Here is a 22445-nt window from a genome sequence, read left to right as displayed (position 1 = left end):
TGGTCAACCCCTTTAAAGTGGTAATCTGGTTGTTTGAAGTTAGGAGATAACTATTATATCGGTGAGGGTCCTGCCACTGGGACCCACAGCGATTATGAAAATGCCCCCCTACCCCCTGCAGCCCCTGAAATTAACAAAGCGGCCGGTTGCACATGGCCTCCATTTATTTCTATAGGAGTTCTGGAAATATCCGAGTACAGCATTCTGCTATCTCTGGAACTCCTATAAAAATAAATGGAGCAGCCGCACACATGCACGACTGGCCGCTCTGTTCATTTCAGGCAGCTGCAGTGGGTATGGGGCCCCCGTTCTTGTTATCAGTGAGGGTCCCAGTGGTAGGACCCCCGCCAATCTAATAGTTATTTGGTATTTACATAATGTAAGGCAATCTTTGTTTATGGTTGTTTTTTACTCGTGTTTGGCTAAAAATCATATTTTCAATTGGCCTTTATTAAAAATATTCAGCCGTTCTGTCACAAAGAGTTAACTGTTTTTCTAACTGTGTGACTGGTACTTTCACTTTGTGTATAAACCTTATCTCGAAACTACTGAGGTCATAAACACCTATTTAAGCCACATTCTTATCAGTAAGATGAGAACTAAGTTTTAATGTGTGCTTATAATGTCAGAGAGCAGAGATAAGAAGCCCATCAGCTCCCCAAATGACGGAAAAGACAGAAAATCCACAGGCAGCTGGTAGAGCATCGGTTATGTACATAAAAAAGGATTCCATATTTTTAATAAAGACCAATTGAAAAAAAGATTTTTAGCTCAAAATGTAGCTCAAGTACAATGCAATAATAAATAAAAAGCCCCAAATAGGGCTGAAGTAAACGATTATTTTAGAAATAGAGTATTCTATTGATTATTTTTTTTACGATTAATCGAGTAATCTAATAAGAAAAAAGGAATTAATAGACTGTTCAGCGTTATAAAAACTCATCAGATACCCTGCCATCAGTCCCCAACACCCTTTGTTCCCCCCTGTACGATCAGCCCAAGGGCATCATTTCCCAGTGCCATCAGCACCACTATTCCCCTGTGCCATTAGCTGCGTTCCCCCAGTGCCTTCAGCTCTCCCACACCCCAGTGCCACCAGCTTGCACCCCCAGTGCCACCATCTTCCCCTCCTAACCATGACACCAGCGACAGTACTTGCCTTTCCTGCAGGGACGCCTCTCCACAGTTCCTCCATCTTCTCTGCGCGCTGCACTGTCATCCTGACGTCACACAGCGTCTGGTCATAGTGCACCCTTACGTGCACTATAACCTGGCGATGTGTCTGGAAGATAGAGTGCGGTGCGGGCTGGTGGGTGACCACGGAGCGGTAAGTAATAGCAAGCGCTTCACTCCCGCTCCGTGGTCACATGACAAACGAATCCTCGATGCAAAAAATTTGCATGGAGGATTCTTTTTGTGTCGAATTACTCAATTCAATCAAGTAATCGTTTCAGCCCTAGTCCCCCAAAGGTGTACATAGCCATTAAGGGTGGGAAATGTTGCTTGCCTGTATGCTTTTCAGGGGAAACATAAAGGAGGAAATGGAAGTTGTCGGTGTAACTTTTCTTTTACAGTACTGTACTGATAGACATGATGTTACTTGCAAATTGAAGCGAATAGTTGTGTCAACCTCTGTGATTCACAGCTCAAGCTAAGATAGAACACTATGTACCAAGAGAGAGTTCTGGTCCAGGAAAGGACTCCAAGTGGAGACTGCGTCAAGCTGAGCAGAAGATCCGGGAGCTGGCTATCAACATCCGCATGAAAGAAGAGCTTATTAAAGAGCTGGTAAAAACTGGTGAGATTTGGACGGCTTTGATCTCAGTTGTTAAACACATTTTAAATGCACTCAGGCAGGAGCAGCACGTCCTTCTAATATTGAGCTGTCAATTCTGTATATTCTTAAATGCAAGATTGATTATGCATTTCATATTTAACTTGCAGATATCAGTCCAAAAACTAGTCACTCTATGGAATTGCACCTTATGGCTAGGTCTGCTAGGTTTCTGTGTAGCGCAAGCGGCTCAACTAATCCTCTGTTGCTATTGTTTGTCCTGATAGGTGCTCAATTTCTACACATTTGGAAAGGAATGAAATTTATATCCGTTAAAAAAAGATGCTTTTGCTCTTAGAAAGCACAGATTAATACTGCATTCAGTGCCAGGTTTTACATGGGGGAATGTATTGTTCCTGTCCTCCAGTCAGGGGGCTCAGGTTCTTCAATACTCCTTTAAAGAGCTTCTCCAGGATTTTTATATTGATGGCCCCTGCTTAAGATAAGCCATCAATGTCTGATCGGCAGGGTCCAACTCCCAGCATCCCTGGTGATCAGCTGTTCTGTAGTAGCTCCGGCACCAGAACTACACAGCTACGTCCATTGTGTTATGGATGAAGCTGGTTACTGCAGCATTCAAGTGAATGGGAGGAGGACTGCAGTAAACAGCTCTGATGCCAATTTCCAGAGCCGGAGCTACTGCATAACAGCTAAGTGGGGGTTCTGGGAGTTGGACCCCCGGCAGCTAGATGTGGATGATCTATCCTAAAGATAGACCAGGAATATAAAAATCCTGTATTAACCCTTTAAACAGCTTGTACAGTGATCTGTATTGATGACCTATCCTCAGGATATGTCATCAATATCTGCTCGGCGGGAGTCCAACACCTGGGACCCCCACTGATCAGCTGTTTGAAGAGGTGGTGACGCTCCATGTGAGCACCGCTTCCTGTTCATTACACTGCACATCATCTCAGAAGTGTAGTGTAATGACAAATACTCGCTCCATTCACTTGAATTCGCTCCACAGGAGACAGCTTGCAATGTAATGACCAGGATGTGGCCCTCACAGAGAGCGTCACCTCCTCTTCAAACAGCTAATCGGCGAGGTGCTGGGTATTGGACCCCCACCAGCCTGATATTGATGAACTATCCTTAGAATGGGTTATCAATATGTATGGCCTGCACTGTTCCATGGCCCTGCAAAAAAGATAGAACATGTCCTATTCTTGTCCGCAGTTGTGGACAAGAATAGGCATTTCTATCATAGGGCTGGCCGTTCCATTCCGCAAAATACGGCACACACACGTCTGGTATCTGTGTTTTGCGGACTGCAAAAACGGATACGGTTGTCTGAATGAGCCCTTTAATACTAAGAACCAACAAAGAGTGAGTTCGCACTTTCAGTATTTACATGTTGCAACATTACTTACTGCCATAGTTGTAAATTATTTAATGTGTGTATGTATGTATCAGAATGATAGAATTGATTGTCGGAGGTGGTACTTGATGAGTTTATAGATGGAGGAGGTGCTATATGAATAGACTCGGGCTGGGGTACAGAGGAGCACACCAATGGAATAAATTTGAGTTACGAATCAATTTATGCAGAACGTGTGCTATTACCTATTTAAATCATAAAGGGATTGTCCCATCTCAACTTTTATTGCATATTACAAGGATATGCCACAAGCGTCAGATAAGAGCGGGCCCCACCTTTGGGAACTGGTCCTATCTTCATAACAGGGCCCCTAAAGTGAAAAGGGAGCAGCTGCCTATGCACGGCCACACTTTTTTCACCACTGTTCGAGTTCTGAGAATAGCAGATTGCTCACTCGCTCGCTCAGAAATCCCTTGCCAAGTGAACTTAGAGGGTGCTGCGCATGTGTAACTGCTCACCCTGCACTTTTGGGGGGGCCCCATTCTGGAGGAGCAGGTCCCAGAGGCAGGACCCAGAACTGTCTGACACTTCTGTGATATCCTAGTTATTTGCTATAAAAGTTGAAATAAGACAACCCTTTCAGTACTGGAGCGTTTACTTAATTACCAAGAGTATTTTTTTTTGTTCTTCAATATAGTTGATAGCATGTTTTTGTGAGATGCGGCTTATTTCTCGCTCATATCATTGGGGGACACAGGACCATGGTTATAGCTTGCTGCTGCCACTAGGAGGCGACACTAGGCTGAAAGCTGTTTGCTCCTCCCCTGCAGGCTATACCCCCTCCAGCCTGGAGAGAGCATATCAGTTTTTAGCTTAGTGTCGTAGGAGGCAGACCTCCCCTGCTTTGCAGGGTGGCGTTATAATTTATTTTTTTTTCATTTTTTTCCAGAATCCGGTTGGGGATCCAGGGTCGCTTGCGTCCCTGCATCCCCGGGAGGCTGGCCGGTGTACCTTTTCACCGCCTTGCCACCCCAAGAAGGAAAAGCGGACCAGGGCAGCCTCGCTCCCCTGCTTCCCCCCAACTACAGGGCCACCCTCTCTTCAGCCCTCTTCTGCCCGGACCCCTGTCGCCTGGTGCCAGCGGTCATAGGGTGGCCCTGCTGGTGATGCATCTGAGGGTGAAGACCACAGATGAAGATAGGTAAGTGACTCCCCCTCTCAGTCAGCAGTCACTTCCCCCAGGCTCCCACTCTCGATGTGACAACATGCCCAGGCCCGTCCGATGAGCCGGACATCCCAGCACCAGGGCCCCCTTTTCCCGCCCGCCCGTCCGCCGGCACCTTGTCAGCCTCGGGCTTGACCGCCGTCCGCTCTGTCTCCCTCCGTTCCTCGCCGCTGCATCGCACACAGCACTGCTTTCAGTGCGGTCGCAGCCGGCGCTTGGATTTGCGCAGGGCAGATGATTCATTGGCGGGGCGCCGCGATCCTCGTTAGCCGCACGGCCGGTGTTGAGGGACTCTCTCTCCGCGGGCGGACATAGTAGTCGGGAACATTAGGCACGCTGGCCGCGGCTGCGGTCACGTGCACAAGGGTGGGCGGCGCTAAATTCCCTGCTTCAATTAGTCTGCCGCTCCCGGGCTTAAGGGGGCGGGGCTTATTATCCCGCCCTGCTGAAACTTCCTCTTCCTCCCGGCGCAGCGTGGTGGACACAGGACCGTGGCTCTCGCTCCGTTCTGGTAGGAGATAGATACCCCGTCCAGCAGGAGATCTGACCATGTCTGACCCGGCCACTGACCCCCCTCAGACAACCTGTAGGACTACTTACTATGCCTGTTCCGTGTGTTCAGCTAAATTCCCTCGGGGCCAGTCACTATCACTGTGCTCGGCTTGTCAGAAGCCTGCGCAGAGCAATCCCCCCAGACCACTGCAGCCCACAGAAGCCTTAGATCGTCCTGTTCAGGGGGAACCAGACTGGGCTAGGTCTCTGTCACGGGCAGTGGAGGACCTCTCTAAGATCTCCCATTCCACCCTTTCATTGTTGGGTCGGTTAGTGGAGAAATCGCCACCGGTGCAATCCGCGCAACCGCATTGCACGCAAACCAGAGGCAGACCTCCTAGTAAGCGCCCCAGAGCAGGCAACCGTTCCTCCTCTGACGCCTCAGCATCCCCCCCTGCTCCGGGATCCCAGTCACAGGCGTCCTCCCTGTTAGGCGACGCACTGTCTGAGGGCGAGCTTGGGGATTCGGATGCGGATATGGACCTGGAGCACTCTTCTCAGATTGCTTCCATGGTGGATAGCCTGATTTCGGCGATAAGGGACACATTCCGGGTTCAGGAGGACCTTCCCTCCACTAGCCAACAAGGGGTGTCGTTTCTGCGTGCGAAACAGGCCCCCAAGGCGTTCCCGTTACACGAAGATTTTTCTATTGTGGTTAACAAGGCTTGGGACCAGCCGGGTTTGCGTTTTGTTATCCCAAAACGGCTAGACCTTCTCTACCCCTTTCCACGCGAGACCGTGGAACTATGGTCCTCCCCGCCGAAGGTGGATCCGCCGGTGGCTCGCCTGGCGAAATCTACGACCATTCCGGTAGCGGATGGTTCTTCTCTCCAGGATCCGGTGGACCGTCGCGTAGAGTCATTCTCCAAGTCAATCTTTACGGCGTGCGGTTCGGCACTGCGTCCGATTTTCGCATCCGCCTGGGTAGCCAAGGCGGTTTCGGAGTGGTCCCTCCGGTTGAGCCAGGACATTTTGTCCAACCTCCCGCCTGCTGAACTCGAGTTGTCTGCGCTCCAAATTTCCCATGCAGGGAAATATATCTGTGAAGCGGCACTGGATGCTGGGTCGATGGTTGCCCGAGCCTCAGCTCTCGCCACTTCGGTCCGCCGGGAGTTATGGCTCAAGGCCTGGAAGGCTGATTCTTCCTCTAAGCGCTCTCTCTTAAAGCTTCCGTTTTCTGGGGCTTGGCTTTTTGGGCCGAAACTGGATGTGATAATCTCAGAAGCTACGGGTGGAAAAAGCACCCATCTGCCCCAACCCAAAGCGAAGCGGTCCTTTCAGTCCAGGTCTGCGTCTTCGCGTTTCCAGTCCTTTCGCCGTTTCTCGGGCACCCGTTCGGTTCCCACCTCCGCGGCGGGACCACCCAACCAGGATCGGCGGAAAGGCCCGTCCTTTAAGCCCCAGCAGGCCTGGCGTCCGCGTGCCCAGCAACCTCGCACAGCGCCAAGTAAGCAGCCTTCCGCATGAAGGTTTGCCCCCACCCGCTCAGGTGGGGGGGCGTCTTCTCCTGTTCCAGGACGTTTGGCACGCCCACATTCCGGACGCGTGGGCGCTCGAGGTAGTTTCTGCGGGCTACAAAATAGAATTCAGTTCCCTCCCCCCCAACCGTTTCTTCCTTTCCCAGCCTCCCAGGGATCCCGTCCAGGCCGCGGCTTTCTTGAACGCCGTCCAGTCCCTACTTCTGCGGGGGGTAATTTCTCCGGTGCCTCCGGAAGAGCGTTTCACAGGTTTTTATTCCAACCTGTTTGTGGTCCCCAAGAAGGAGGGCGATGTGAGACCGGTGCTGGATCTCAAACTTCTGAACCGCTATCTACGGGTTCAGAGGTTCAGAATGGAATCTCTTCGTTCCGTTGTGGCCTCATTGGTGCAGGGGGAGCACATGGCGTCTTTGGACGTGCAAGATGCGTATCTCCACATACCTATCGCTACCACGCACCAACGTTTCCTCCGATTTGCCATCCAGTCGGATCACTTCCAGTTCGTCGCTCTGCCATTCGGTCTGGCGACGGCCCCGCGGGTGTTCACGAAGGTTCTGGCACCCCTTCTGGGGATTCTGCGGTCCAGAGGCATTACCCTTCTCCCATACCTGGACGACATCTTGGTCAAAGCCCCGTCAGCGTCGCAATGCGCAGACAGCCTTCGGATTACGTTGAGCACGCTCGCTCGCTTTGGTTGGATTCTCAACCGAAGGAAGTCATGCCTGTCCCCGACCACTCGGATCAGGTTCCTGGGTTTGACTCTGGCTTCCGAGGCTGCCGTGGTGCGTCTCCCTCTGGACAAGAAATCGGGCATTCAGAATGCGGTGGTTCTGCTCACCCGGCGTCGCAAGGTATCGATTCACTACTGCATGCGAGTTCTGGGGATGATGGTGGCCTCATTCGAGGCGGTACCGTTCGCCCAGTTCCACACCAGGGAGTTCCAGCGGCTCGTCCTGTCCTCCTGGGACAAGTCCCGGGATTCACTGGACCTCAGGATCTCGCTGTCTCAACCTGTTCGCGAGGCTCTCGCCTGGTGGTTGGTTCCGGACCACCTGTCGTCAGGGAAGTCGTTCCTGCCGGTGTCATGGACGGTGATTACGACCGACGCCAGCCTCCGTGGTTGGGGAGGGGTCTTCGGTACTCGGATAGCCCAAGGAGTCTGGTCTCTGTCGGAGTCCAAACTGCCCATCAATATCCTGGAGCTCCGGGCCATCTACCTCTCCCTTTGCCATTGGACCACCGAGTTGCGGGGCCGTCCGGTCAGGATACAGTCGGACAACGCCACAGCGGTTGCCTACATCAATCACCAGGGGGGGACGCGCAGCGGAGCGGTGATGGACGAGGCCGCGAGGATTCTGCAGTGGGCGGAAGCCCACGTCCCAGTGGTATCGGCGATTTTCATCCCGGGCGTGGACAATTGGACGGCGGATTTCCTCAGCCGTAACGACGGTGGACTCGGGGGAGTGGGCTCTCCACCCGGAGGTGTTCGAGGACCTTTGTCTCCGGTGGGGTCGCCCGGAAGTGGACCTAATGGCATCTCGGTTGAACCACAAACTCCCGTGCTTCCTGTCTCGCGCAAGGGATCCGATGGCCTACGACGTAGACGCACTCATGGCGCCGTGGGACGACTTCAGTTTTCTGTACGTGTTCCCGCCGCTGCCGCTCCTACCGCGGATTCTTCGCAGAATCAGGATGGAGGGTGTTCAAACGCTCCTGATTGCCCCAGACTGGCCGCGCCGAGCTTGGTACTCGGAGCTCGTTCTGCTCCTGGGGGACGCGCCGTGGCCTCTTCCACTCAGGCCCGACCTGCTCTCTCAGGGCCCAGTCTTCCACCAGGGTTTACATACGCTGCGTTTGACGGCGTGGCTGTTGAAACCTTCCTGCTGAAGAAAAGGGGTTTCTCGGATGCCGTCGTTCGCACGATGATTCGGGCTCAGAAGCCCTCCTCCGCGAAAATCTACTATCGTACGTGGAAGTCGTTCCTGAAATTCTGTGAGGACAGGGACCTCCCCTCTAGGAGGTTTTCCCTCCCTACGGTGTTGGCCTTTCTTCAGGCGGGTTTGGAGCTGGGTCTGGCCCTGAGTTCGTTGAAAGGACAGGTTTCGGCCCTTTCCATATTTTTCCAGCGTACGCTGGCGGTGCTGGGCCCGGTCAAGACTTTCATGCAGGGTGTTGCGCACACCACGGTTCCGTATCGGCCACCGTTGCATTCCTGGGATCTGAATTTGGTGCTGGTGGCACTTCAGTCCGAGCCGTTTGAACCCTTGTGAGAAGTCTCCCTTCGCATGTTGTCATGGAAGGTCGCATTCCTAGTTGCCATTACGTCCATACGTCGGGTGTCAGAACTGGCGGCACTGTCGTGCAAGGAGCCCTTCTTGGTGTTCCATCAGGATAAGGTGGTGCTCCGGACGGTGCCGTCGTTTCTGCCGAAGGTGGTGTCGGCGTTCCATGTCAATGAGGACATTGTCCTCCCGTCGCTTTGTCCTAAGCCTTCCCATCCTAGGGAGGTGGCGCTTCATCGTTTGGATGTGGTGCGGGCCTTACGGATCTACCTGGCCGCGGTGGCCTCCTTTAGGCGAGCAGACTCCCTGTTCCTGGTTCCGGAGGGTCCTCGTAAAGGTTTGGCGGCATCCAAGGTGGCGATTGCACGGTGGATTAGATTGGCCATCCACGAGGCCTACCGCTCCAAGGGCAGGGTTCCTCCACCTGGTATCACGGCTCACTCGACCAGGGCGGTTGGGGCTTCTTGGGCACACTTTCACCACGCTTCGGCGTCTCAACTGTGTAAGGCAGCAACTTGGTCTTCGTTGCACACCTTCACCAAGTTTTACAAAGTGCATTCGTTCGCATCGGCGGATGCTGCTCTTGGCCGTAGGATCTTACAGGCCGCAGTGTAGTGTCTCACCTGTGGGATGTGGTGTCAGTGGTTTCCCACCCCGGGGACTGCTTTAGGACGTCCCATGGTCCTGTGTCCCCCAATGATATGAGCGAGAAAACGAGATTTTTGTGAACTCACCTTGTAAAATCTCTTTCTCGCTTTATTCATTGGGGGACACAGCACCCACCCATTGTTGTTGGTTTCTACTGAGACCAGTGGTCCAAGTTGCCGGTTGGGACTGGGGTCCGGTTCGGTTGTTTTGTTGGACTGTGGTCTTCCTGTTTTTGTTTTGTTTCGGTATGTTTCTCCTACTGCTGAAGCACAAACTGATATGCTCTCTCCAGGCTGGAGGGGGTATAGCCTGCAGGGGAGGAGCAAACAGCTTTCAGCCTAGTGTCGCCTCCTAGTGGCAGCAGCAAGCTATACCCATGGTCCTGTGTCCCCCAATGAATAAAGCGAGAAAGAGATTTTACAAGGTGAGTTCACAGAAATCTCGTTTTTTCAGAGGCTCCATTTTGAGGCACATATTGCAAATATCAAAAAAAAATTATGGGAGTAAGGACTGTCGGAAAAAAAAAAAAAAATGCAATTCCGCTATTCTTCTGTTTTAAATTATGCCTTCCACTGCGAAACAGAAATAACAAATTCCCTTTATTCTATGGGTTGGTACAATCACGGCAATATTAAATATGCATAGTTTTGTTATGTTTTACCACTTTTCCACTATAGAAAGACATTTTATGTAAAACAATTGTTCTTATTTTGTTGCATTTAAAAAGCCATCTTTTTCTTTTCATTTCTCCATTGATGTAGCCATATGTGGGCTGCTTTTTTTTTGCAGGATTAATCATATTCTTTTAATAAAACCAAACTAGATGTTTTGATTGACATTACGTTTGGTTACAGGTAGAGAAGCTCAAGCTATGAATAAGCAGTACTGTATGAAGATATCTGAGCTGGAGGCAGAGGCAGAACAGGCGCGGATGGAAGTTAGCGAGAACCAGCGCCAGCTGCAGGAGCTCGAAGGGAAAGAGACTCGAGATCCAGTTGAAAAATGCAAGGTGCAAGAGTGCCGCAAGAAGATAGCCGCTGCTGAGAGCAAAGTGCAGGTGCGGGTCATTGACATAATGCACAGATTGGGTTGTCAAAACCCTATTTAAATGTATTGGGAAAAAATGATCATGGAAATTGGAGCTAGTGGATTTTCGGATTGGCATTCCTACTCATTCTTGTGTAGAAAGGCCACATATTTTCACAGCAGACTTAATCTTTTGCAGTGCCTAGGGTGAAATCCATGGTGAAGCTTATGCAAAATCTGCATGTTAACACTTCCGGATATTGCAGCACAATAGCCATTGGATCCGCAATTTGATTACATTGCTGCCTCGAAGTTGCCCTAATTGAGAGTGACGGCCTGCCCTTTTGTGGTTGCCTCTGCTCTGAGAATGGGGGAGGGCCAGGACCCTGAGATGGGTACTTATGCACTGATACTTGGAATTAACCTGCCCGCTAAATGCACTTTCTATTCTTCTCATCCGCACAGGTTCTTAAAGAGAAGAAACAAGCAACAGAAAAATTGGCTTCACTCCCTGTCCAGAGCGTGAGACGTGTTCAAGAACTCGAGAAAAACATCTTGCAAATGAAACAGCAGCAAGGACAGCTACAAAAGAAGCTGAAAGAAGAGACCGATCAGAAGCGGCGTCTTGAGAGTGAGATGCAGAAAAGAAGACACAGGGTGAAGGTGACTGCGTTCGTTTGTACAGCGACATATATAGACACACTTTTAGTACAGTCATTTAGACAAGAACCTATATTAATAAAGGGTTTAAAAAGCATCCTTAATCTGCACGACATACTGAAGACATCTGCAGGGCAAACATGATGTACAGTTAATCACTACAGAACGCAAAGGTATCCTTTTGTCTTTTTTCTAAAAGGGTCCAGTTTCCTTGTTGTGGTAAGAAATGCTAAGTGGGCCTAGAATAGCCCAGCGGGTGGTTAGGTAGGAAGGAGTCCAATTAACAAAAGATTGCCCGCCTTGTCTTTAGGAGCTGGAGTTGAAGCATGAACAACAACAAAAGATACTGAGGATCAAAACGGAGGAAATTGCAGCTTTTCAAAGGAAGAGAAGAAGTGGGAGCAATGGATCAGTTATCAGTCTGGAGCAGCAGCAGGTAGGCTGAGCGGATTTCATGCTCTCTGCTAGAACAGAGCTGGCCTCATCCCAGGGGGCTAGGTAATTGTTCGCTACTCACTGTACTTATCTGTTGTGCATTCTTCTTCTTATTTTTATTTTTATTTTTTTTGTGAATCGGAGGCAAAATAATCTTTTTGTTTTTTACTTCAATACGTTAACCATTCTTAAAACGGCGCTGAGAAATCTTGCTTTTTAGCGTCCACATCTTCCTGGACATATGTCATCTCTGTCTTATGTGTTGATAGAAAATTGAAGAGCAGAAAAAATGGCTGGATGGTGAAATTGATAAGGTGCTTGAGCAGCGCCGTGCCTTGGATGAGTTAGAAGAGGAGCTCAAGAAAAAGGAAGGTATATTGATTAAAAGAGAAGCACTCCTACAGGAGAAGAATGATTTGGAGATCAAAAGGCTTCGATCCAGCCAGGTGAGACTTGGGATTATTAGGATCGGGACATTCGTCATCTTTGTTTGTTCATTGAACAGAACTGATATGTCGGCTTAATTCTTGACATTAACAAATTAACAAAGAAGTGAACTCTCGCTTATCAACTATGCTAATGAGTAACTGTCAACACTAAGAAATTGGATCGGTAAGAATGGGCTCTTAAGAACCTTTATAAATATAAAAGTGAAGTTCTTAAGAAGGAAGTAGATGCTACAGAGCACTTAATTATGGTCGATTATAAAAAAAAAATGTTTCTAATGTATGAGGAAGATGAGAAGACTCTTTTTTTATTTCTTTTTTTTCATTATCACAACTTATTACATAGCTGAAGGCCCCCATACACATTAGACTCAGCCAAACCCAGCTTTTTCTGTCGGACCAGCTGACAGTCTTATAGAAGCTCATGACCTAATCTGTCCAAGTAGAGATGGATCGAGTGCATTGAATTTCAGCACCTGATCTGTGTTTTTCTTGGGAGATAAGCCACCGCCAGAAGTCTCTGGCAACACCTTTCTCCTCTCTTTCTATTGCAGACATATACACACTTCTCCAAACGATGTGTATGAGGAGGTCTGAAGTTATAACTTTAGTCACCAGTTAATGTGTTTGGACACCTTAGGACTTCTCTCGAGATCCACTTGTGTACTACCAGATTTAATCAGTCAATGAAAAATGTTTTGTAATTCCATGTTTTAACTAATAACAATCTGCCGTTGGCAAACCACTATACAGCATAGGGATGACATAGCCATGCATGTAATAGCAGCGGTCTCCTCCGCTAGCAGGCAGGCGATTGCTGGGAGGGAACGCTTCCTTCCCGACAGTCGTCCGCCACAGTGGGCTCAGTCTTAAGCCACTGCCAGATATCACAGGCAGGGGCTTATCTCCTGTAGGATCAAAGATGCTGGCATGATAAAGTCCATCAGGATCCTTCTTTCCTCCAGCATTTGCTGTCCATAAGACAGGGTTCGGCCACCTTTTCTTCTGTGCATTGGATCCCACATGAAGTAACAGCTACCATATCCACTTATACACACTACTTATATATAATCATTCATCTTCTCTCTGATTTATTTATAGCAACATTCCTCCTTACTGTCATTACTTGTGTACAAGAATGACAGGGGAGAGATTCATCCCAATTATGTACACACAAGTCCTTGTTAAAAAAGCCTGTATTATAATAATTTGCTGTTGTACATTTCCCACCCTTGCATGAAAATGGCAGAAAATGATTTATTCATGTCAAACAAATAGTGTCAGGCTTATAATGCACTGTGTGTGTGTTTTTGTTTTTTTCTATCATATTATATAACTTGTGAATATTATTTTTTTTTGCCTCATTTGAAAAAGCTGTCTATTGACTGATTACGATGTCATGTGTTCTGCTTCTAATTAAATGACAATGTATCTCTGTTCAAACATAAGACAATTTTATTGGCACTGTGTGTGTTTCTGTAAAACAAATGTTGTTCTTTTTGATGGATTGGTCCTTTCTGCAACGTTTAGGCTTTGAGCAACGATATTGTCAGGGTGTCTAGCCGCATTGAAGATTTAGAGAAGGAGTTGTCAGAAAAAAATGGACAGCTTCGCCAAGGCAGCGCTTGTGACCAGCAACGTATACGAGATGAAATCAACAATCTGAGACACGAGAAGGAGCTGCTGTTAAAGCAGAGGGTGGACATAGATGATAAGCTGCGCCAAGGCAACCTACTTTCGTCTGAGGTGGTTTTCTTTAGTATTTGTTCTGTGGGGTTTGATGCCATTAATAACAAGTCTTCACACTATAGTCTAATCTGTTTTATGGGGTTACAATATAAGGATAGGCTATCCATATTATATTGGTAGGGGTCGGATTCTTGGAAACCGACGATCGGCTGTTGGAAGGGTCCACAGTGTTTGCTGTAGTCCTCACACCTGCAGACCCTACACTAGTAACAGATGTGCTGCATATTGTATTGAATGGCACTAGTGGCAAGTGTCTGACCCCACTGATCTGATATTGATGACCTATACTAAGGATTGACCCTCAGTACTGAACTCCTGGAAATCTCCTTTATGCACATGATCGTATGTATTTTGCAGTCCACAAAATGTGGATCTGCAAAATACGGATGACATTCATGTTGCATTCGCTTTATTTTATAGCAAAATATATCCAGCTCACCTGCTCCACTCCCTAGGCGTGCAAGGAACCCTGGTTCAGGGAAACGCTTTCACAAAAAAACCACATTCACTATGGATAAAATCTATTCTTTTTATTATAATCCTTTAAAATTCCATAAGCTGATCAGAAAGCTTTACGGTCTACACGTTTCAACAATCTGTCTTAGGGTACTTTCACACTAGCGTTTAAGTTTTCTGGTATTAAGTTCCGTCATAGGGGCTCAGTACCGGAAAAAAAACGCTTTCAGGTTTTTATAGTTAACGTGGTTTAGTAAAAAATATAAATAAATGGAACAATGATATTTCTTGTGTGATCTTGAACACCTGAGACGACGACTAAGATAATGACCGTTTTTATTCAGTGTCATGTTCTGTGTAGTCACTCCTTTCTCTTCTCCCTGTTTAGGAAGAGAGGATCCTGTTCCAGTTGGATGAGGCCATAGAAGCGCTCGATGCTGCAATTGAATACAAGAATGAATCCATTACTCGCAGACAGCGGGTTCTCCGTGCCTCCGCCAGCCTGCTCTCCCAGTGTGAGATGAACCTCATGGCAAAGCTTAGTTATCTGTCGTCTTCGGAAACTCGGGCTCTGCTCTGCAAATATTTTGACAAGGTATGCATCCATGTGTCTGGAAGAAATGTTTGAATGTGTTAACACAGAGCAAAAATATTGCAAATGGAACATAGATATTCAGATTCTAGAATCCAGGTGTCAGATATAGCCATTCAGACTGGAGCTATACAGTGAGGGCCTATCTTTAGGATAGACTATCATTATGTATTTGGTGAGGGCCTGGATAAAATGGATATGAGTAGATGGTCTTGAGAATCCTGTTGGGGAGGGGCAGAACCAAGGCATCTAACGTTTGTGCCTTCTCTTAAAGGGAATCTGTCACCAGAATCATCACCATTAAACTAAAACTATTGTCTTGTAGCACTTACTACCTCCTCTCCAGATGTGCTTTTCTTTGCAAATGAGCTAGTTAGGTGCCCAGAGGGGCGTTATTTTTGTTCAAAGGTGCCTAGGAACACGCCCATTGAGTGCCCAGGCCCGCCCTCCAGCAGAGCCCAAGCACACCTCTCCTCGTCTCATACTCTACACCCCCAGCCAGCGCCGTGGTCGTCCCCCCCCCCAATCGCTAACAGCAGAGAACCCGGCCGCCCACCCTTGCCTTCAGTGTCACTGACAAATCTCGCCGCGCTCTTCCAGCAGAGGATGAAACCGTCACTGGGCTCGGCGCATGGCCAGTGAAACATTTGAGGCTGATGCCCTCAGTTCCGAACACTGCCTGCACCTCCATTCTTCCGGTTCAACTGAGGGCATCAGCCTCAAATGTTTCACTGGCCATGCGCCGAGCCCAGTGACGGTTTCATCCTCTGCTGGAAGAGCGCGGCAAAATTTGTCAGTGACACTGAAGGCAAGGGTGGGCGGGCGGGGTTCTCTGCTGTTAGTGATATAGTGTTGGGGGGGGACAACAGCGCTGCTGGGGGTGTCGAGTATGAGCCGAGGAGAGGCGTGCTTGGGCTCTGCTGGAGGGCGGGCATGGGCACTCAATAGGGGTGTTCCTGGGCGCCTTTGAACAAAAATAATGCCCCTCTGGGCACCTAACTAGCTCATTTGCATAAGGAATAAAGAGGATTTTTGCAAGATAGAAACCAAGCAGCAAGGAAAGAAAAGCACATCTGGAAAGGAGGTAGTAAGTGCTGCAAGACAATAGTTTTAGTTTATTGGTGATGATTCTGGTGACGGATTCCCTTTAAATCTATAGCTGGCCATAGATTTTTTTTTTTTATCATTGATGTTCCAAATGATCTTACAATCTTTATGGTTTATTCATCAAAAATTTGTCTGACTTCTTTAAAAATGCTTGTTATATTATGGACATCTTAAACCAGTTTAAATCACTTGTTATAAGTTAAATTTAAGAGTCACGGCTAAGGCCAGTGATGGCAACCGCCGACACTCCAGCTGTGGTGAAACTACGAGTCCCAGAATGCTCCATTCATTTCTATGGCGTTCTGAGAACAGCCAAGCAAGTGTACATCTTGGGAGTAGTTTTACCACAGCTGGAGTGCCGGAGGTTAGCCATCACAGGCTTAGGCCAACAAAATGAGTGCAGTTTAAGCAAACTACTGGTATTCAAAATTAATGGGCCCATTCTTAAGACACCTTGAGGCAAATATACTAAGATTGGATATACAAAATCCAGTCCTACTATAAAGTCTGTTGGCACAGAATGCGCCATATCTATTAAGACGAACGGGCCTCTTAATAAATTTGGAGCATCTCCTGGCAGGCTATGCATAAGAAATTCCAATCTACACCATGAGATGACATAGATTTGAACTATAATTTACGCTGATTTATGCTATTGGTAAATCAGTAGCTCTGTCACTAAGTCCTGCCCACTATTCTCACCTTTTTTTTTTTTAAAGCAGCAAGAGAAGATAACAGAGAAGTCACAGATCATGCCACAAATATGGCATGTGCCACAATAGTGCCATAAAACATTAGATAAATGTCCCTTTTATTGTTTTCTGCAGGTAGTTACACTGCGTGAGGAGGAGCACAAATTACAGATTTCCTTCTCAGAGCTGGAAATGAAGTTGGAGGAGCAGCACCAGCTGGTATGCTGGCTTGAGGTTGCGTTGGAACGGCAACGCCTAGAAATGGATCGTCAGCTTACCTTGCAGCAAAAGGATCATGAACGCAACATACAACTCCTGCTGAAACAGTGTCAAGGTGCCAAGTTGTAGACACTGCTTAGTACAGAACCATAGCAAAACGTTACATGGAGTTATGTTCTGTAAACTTAAGGCCACTGTCATCATTGCAATTGTTTCCCCATGTACAATTGTGCAAACATTTGTCCCCATACTCCTCAACTATTTTTATTATGTGCTCTAATTCTGCAATCACATTGTCATAGCTTATGACTGGCATGGTGGCTCAGTGGTTGGCACTGGTGCCTTGCCAGGGGAGGACCGGGAACTTAAGCGATAGGGAACTTAGATTGTGAGCCCCATTGGGGACAACAAGTGATGATGATGTCTGTAAAGTGCTGCGGAATATGTCAGCACTATGTAAGGAAAATAAATGGGTAAACCCAATTTTCCAGCATGAAGACCATGCAGATCTTGAGGTCTCTTTACACAGGACTCTTATCGGGTTGATTATCGGAATTGAATATTTGTACAAACACTCATTCCCATTAGTTGCCCCCCGTAAGTAAATGCGTATTCAAAATAATCTTTATGTTGACACCAAAATTATAATTTGTGGGCATTAGATTGTGCTGTGTAAACACTGATCTTCTTCCCAGAATCAATTGATCTGTCTCAGGACAAGCGATTGCAGTACTGATCGCTGATCCCCATACAGTGGAAGTGACTGTGCATGTAAATGCAGTTATCAGGAAAGGACTGTTCCTTCACAATCATTGCCTGCTCAGACTGCGCATGGAAGGCTTCTTTCACACTAGTGCTAAAATCTTTTGGCTGTTCTGGCAGAGGAACAACCTGACGGAGTTCATTGCATCTGGCTATGCCAGATAATACCTTTCTCCTTTGGAGCCCATGGACTCTAATGGTACTAGGCCTTTTTGCTGCAAAAATAGGTTATTGTCTGGATCAGGGATGCTCAACCTGTGGCCCTCCAGCTGTTGCAAAACTACAATCCCACCATGCCCTGATGTAGGCTATAGGCTGTCTGGGCATGCTGAGAGTTATAGTTTTGCAACAGCTGGAGGGCCGCAGGTTGGGCATCCCTGGTCTAGATGAATCCTCGCACTAATGCTGGAAACGGGCTAGATCTCCACCGGGTTTCATTCTAGTCAAATGGGTTAGTCAGAAAGATTTTAGCGCCAAAACGTGCCATCTTCTTCACATGTACCCTTTATAGGAAGTATCTCAGGAATGTCAAATGGTTCAGTGATAAAGTGTGATATTGAGTTTTTCAATACTTTTCTTACCTAAGGTAAGATGATATATATGATTTTATTTTTGTCTTTTCAGACCAAATGGGTGAGGGGCTGGCTGGTAGCAAGAGACAGTATGAAGGTAGAATACAGATGCTTGAGAAGGAACTTGGCTGGTATATGTGGGCACATCAGGAGCTGAGTCAAAGACTAAATAAAATGGCTGTTAATCCTCAAGGAACCCATGGGAAAAGTAAGAGATTACTTGAAGCTTGACATGACACTTGATGTTAATAGTATGCAAACTCATCTTCTGCTGTTTTCTTCCGCGACTGTAGGTGATGGAAGAACTCTTCCCAGCAGCACAGATAGACGAGTCTCCTTAGTTGGTTCAACAGAAGAGCAAAGCAATGTTGCTGTAGACCTAAATATTCAGGCTCCTGACCGAAACCTGAGGCCAAGGGAAGATTTGATACATGTCCCTTTACCACCCACATGGAGACGTTCCTCACTGCCTTCTGAGGAACAGACTGCTCTAGAGGATCTTAGGCACCAAGAAACTGTCATTGAAACACTGAATCCCAGAGTGGTACAGCCAAGCGAAGCTGTTTGTCAGAGAACTCTTATGTTCCATCCAAAGGCTCGGAGAGATGTTCGTAGATGTAACATAAGTGTCATGCCTTTCATGTCTAATGTTGAGATGATTGATGTGCGGAAAAACCCACTTTAGCCCTGTACAAGTGTGAAGGTACTCACTGCAGTAGAGGGCTACAGACTGCATAAAACCACTGAGTATTTGTTGGGAGTGTTTAGGGTTAAGTAATATATAGTTATCCAGTGTTCAAAGTTGCAGATGCAGTTCATATATTGTGATTGATCATTATGGACTTCTCATCGCATGTATGGATTCCCGGTGGCTGCAGGGTACTGATACTTTGGATTTTTTTGCATTTGTATTCTCTTTACTTAGCACTTTCCTGACATTTGACGTATATTTACGACATGGAGCGTGGAGTTGGGTCGGCAGCTGAACTCGTTCCATACACTCAGTGCTGGCTGTGTTGTACAGCTGACACACGCCTACAGCGATGAGGATCAGAGATAACTCTGATCCCAGTTATTTAACCCATGGGATGCCACCTTGAGACCCGCATCTTAGCAGAGTGAGCTCCCTCTATACGCCACTGAACGGCTCCCCCCCCCCCCCAGCAGCGAAATCGCAGCATGCCAACCGGTTGTCATGGCAGACTGGGGCCTTTATGAAAGCTCCCAGGCCAGTTATGGTAATCCCCCTTCTGACAGGGATTCAGCTGGTTCTCTTTTTGCAAACCCTTATCCACAGGATAGAGGACAAGTGTCTGATCAGTGAGGGTCTGACCACCACTGGGACCCCAGACTGATCACAAGAATGTGTGTGTTGGGGGGGGGGGGGGGGTGCTTGTGTTTTCCAGTTTGAATGGAGCAGTGGTCACACTTGCACAGTGCCACTCCATTTAAAAGGGTTGTCTCACTTCAGCAAATGGTATTTATTATGTAGAGAAAGTTAATACGAGGCACTTACTAATGTATTGTGATTGTCAGTATTGCCTGCTTTGGCTTGATTCATTTTTCAATCATATTATACACTGCTCATATCTAGGGGTTATGGCCACCCTACAATCCAGCAGATGTGGCCATGCTTGTACACTATAGGGTAAAGCACTGGCCTCTTTGGTTGCTGGGACCATGGAAGTACACATAGGCACGCATGCACAGGAACTGCCAACCTGGCCACCTTGTATCTGCGCTGCAGCATGGCTGTAACCCCGAGACTGAGCATGTATAATGTGATGGAAAAATGAATCAAGCCAAAGGAGGCAATATGGACAATCACATTACTTTAGTACCGTATTTTTCGCTTTATAAGACGCACCTAGGTTATTGAGGAGGAAAAAAAAAACACTTTGAACTAAAAGGTGTTCTTTTGGTAGGTTTTGAACTAATGGTGGTCTGTGGATGACACTATTATGGGGGATCTGTGGATAACGCACTGTTATGGGGGGATCTGTGGATGACCCACTGGTATGGGGGGAGCTGTGGATGACGCACTGTTATGGGGGCATCTATGAATGACGCACTGTTATGGAGGATCTGTGGATGTTACTGCTATGGGGATATCTGTGGATGACACACTGTTATAGGGGGGATATGTGGATGACACATTGTTATAGGGGGGATATGTGGATGACACACTGTTATAGGGGGGGGGGATATATGTGGATGACACATAGGGTATATAGTATCTTATACTGGTCCCATCTGTGTCTTTTCATGTCCCTGTGACCCCCATTACACCGGGCCCGCTCACAGCAGTCTTTATATCTAAAGATTAGTCATGTAACCCTTAGGGTTGTTGCGGGTATCGAAATTTCGATACCCAATCGATACTTTTGTCCCGGTATCGATACGATACCGGGATTTCCGTTTTTTCGATACTGGGCTGCGCTTCTGCGCAGCCTAGTATCTCTGAACATGAGCGTGCTGCTATCGGCGTGCTCATGTTCTCTCTCAGCAGCACGGGGAGAAGGAAGCTGTCCTCCCTCCCCCGTGCTGCTGCCGCTGCTACCAATGAGAAGCGAGGGGCGGAGGAGGGGCGGCAATGAGAAGCGAGGGGCGGAGGAGGGGCGGCAATGAGAAGAGAGGGGCGGAGGAGAGGCGGGCGCACTGCGCCACCAATGATAGGATTATTTCCACACAGAGCGGCGCCCAGCGATTCCCCAGCACTCACCATTAGTCCTGGGCGCCGCTCTGTTCGCCTGCAGTGCCCCATTACTGTCTCCTGTCCTGCTCCACATGCTGCTGATTACTATCGGAGCGATGGGAGGAGACATCAGATTCACTAGTGGGCGTTCCTTCTCCCTGCGCTGCGATTGGACAGCGCTACAGCCAGGGAGAAGGAACGCCCACTAGTGAATCTGATGTCTCCTCCCATCGCTCCGATAGTAATCAGCAGCATGTGGAGCAGGACAGGAGACAGTAATGGGGCACAGCAGGCGAACGGAGCGGCGCCCAGGACTAATGGTGAGTGCTGAGACATCGCTGGGCGCCGCTCTGTGTGGCCTGATAGTGAAAGTCTGGACTCATATACAGTAGTCAGTCTTTAACACATACAGGAGGCGGGTGCCGGCAGCAGAATCGCATTGCCGGCACCCTGCCCCTGACAGGGAGCTGCGATCAGCGGCAGTTAACTGCCGCTGATCTGCCAGTACCCGCCTCCTGTATAAAGAGGTAGTTATCATTGCCCCCCCCCCCCCCCCCCTCAACCCACCCATCCCATTAAAATCATTGGTGGCACAGTGCGCCGGCCCCTCTCAACCCCCTAGTATTAAAATCATTGGTGGCAGTGGCCACAGGGACCTCTCTTTCCCCCCCCCCCCCCCCCCCCTCATTGGTGGTGCAGTGGCAGCTTCTGATCGGAGCCCCAGCTGTGTAAGCCTGGGGCTCCGATCAGTTACCATGGCAGCCAGGACGCTACAGAAGCCCTGGTTGCCATGGTAACATCCCTGATGCTGTGTGCACAAAGCACAGAGCAGCAGGGACAGTGTGGAGTCCTATTCACCCTGATAGATCTCTATCAGGCTGAATAGGAAAAGGGATGAAAGATCCCAGGTTCTAGCCCCTAAGGGGGAAATAGTTATTAAATAAAAAGTGTAAAAAAAACAAACAAAAAACACTAAAATATGAAGTATAAATCACCCCCTTTTCCCAATTTCACATCCAAACTATTAAAATATATTAAAAAAATCTAGGTGGTGAATGCCGGAACAGAAAAAATAAAATAAAAACTGCGCGATTCACCATTTTTAAAAATAAGGAATGCACGTGGCTTTTTTTGTTTATTTTTTTCGCGTGGTATCGAGTATCGCAATACTTTTTCATGGTATCAAAACCGAATCAAAAAATTGGTATCGCAACAACTCTAGTAACCCTCAACAAGTGGCCCTGCTTTGTTAAAGTACTGTAATCGTCCGTAGTAGTACGCACTATCAAGCTAGCAGGCAGTCTGGCAGTGTCACATCACTCAGTCAGTCACGCTCCTGCGCTGCCAGCTTCATTAATGAAGTAGGAGGAGCGTGACTGACAGTGACGTGACGCTGCCGGCCTGCCTGCTAGCTTGATAGTGCATACTACTACAAAGCAGGGCCACTTGTTGAGGGTTACATGACTAATCTTTTCATATGAAAACTGCTGTGAGTGGGGCCCAGTGTAATGCAGTACAGTGACTGCACCTGGCCCTGCCGCAAGCAAAACAGCAGCTACCGGCCTCCAGCCTCTCCTTCCACCCCGCGCGATAGAGCTCTGATACATCGCCGGTCGCGCTGTGCAGCATAGCGGCCGGCGATGTATTTATGTCAGACATGTAAAAATGGCAACCTTCTCTTTATATGATGCACT

At 48.1% G+C, this 22445-nt stretch overlaps 1 protein-coding gene across 2 annotated transcripts in view; it reads left to right on the top strand.

Moving 5' to 3' along the window:
* Positions 1-19431, top strand: part of KIF7 (kinesin family member 7) — a 49809-nt gene extending 30378 nt beyond the window's left edge. For both annotated transcript variants that reach the window (XM_044279482.1, XM_044279481.1), the window contains exons 10-19: positions 1646-1798; positions 10195-10397; positions 10832-11029; positions 11337-11462; positions 11731-11907; positions 13438-13653; positions 14501-14707; positions 16639-16837; positions 18109-18264; positions 18350-19431. In XM_044279482.1, the coding sequence (XP_044135417.1) occupies positions 1646-1798; positions 10195-10397; positions 10832-11029; positions 11337-11462; positions 11731-11907; positions 13438-13653; positions 14501-14707; positions 16639-16837; positions 18109-18264; positions 18350-18741 (2027 nt within the window). In that variant the 3' untranslated portion in view covers positions 18742-19431. The remainder of the gene's footprint in view (positions 1-1645; positions 1799-10194; positions 10398-10831; positions 11030-11336; positions 11463-11730; positions 11908-13437; positions 13654-14500; positions 14708-16638; positions 16838-18108; positions 18265-18349) is intronic.
* The last annotated feature ends 3014 nt before the right edge of the window (positions 19432-22445 follow it).

The sequence above is a fragment of the Bufo gargarizans genome, chromosome 2 (genome assembly GCF_014858855.1).
Source record: "Bufo gargarizans isolate SCDJY-AF-19 chromosome 2, ASM1485885v1, whole genome shotgun sequence".
Classification (NCBI taxonomy): Eukaryota; Metazoa; Chordata; class Amphibia; order Anura; family Bufonidae; genus Bufo; species Bufo gargarizans.
This window is presented reverse-complemented; position numbering and strand designations above follow the sequence as displayed.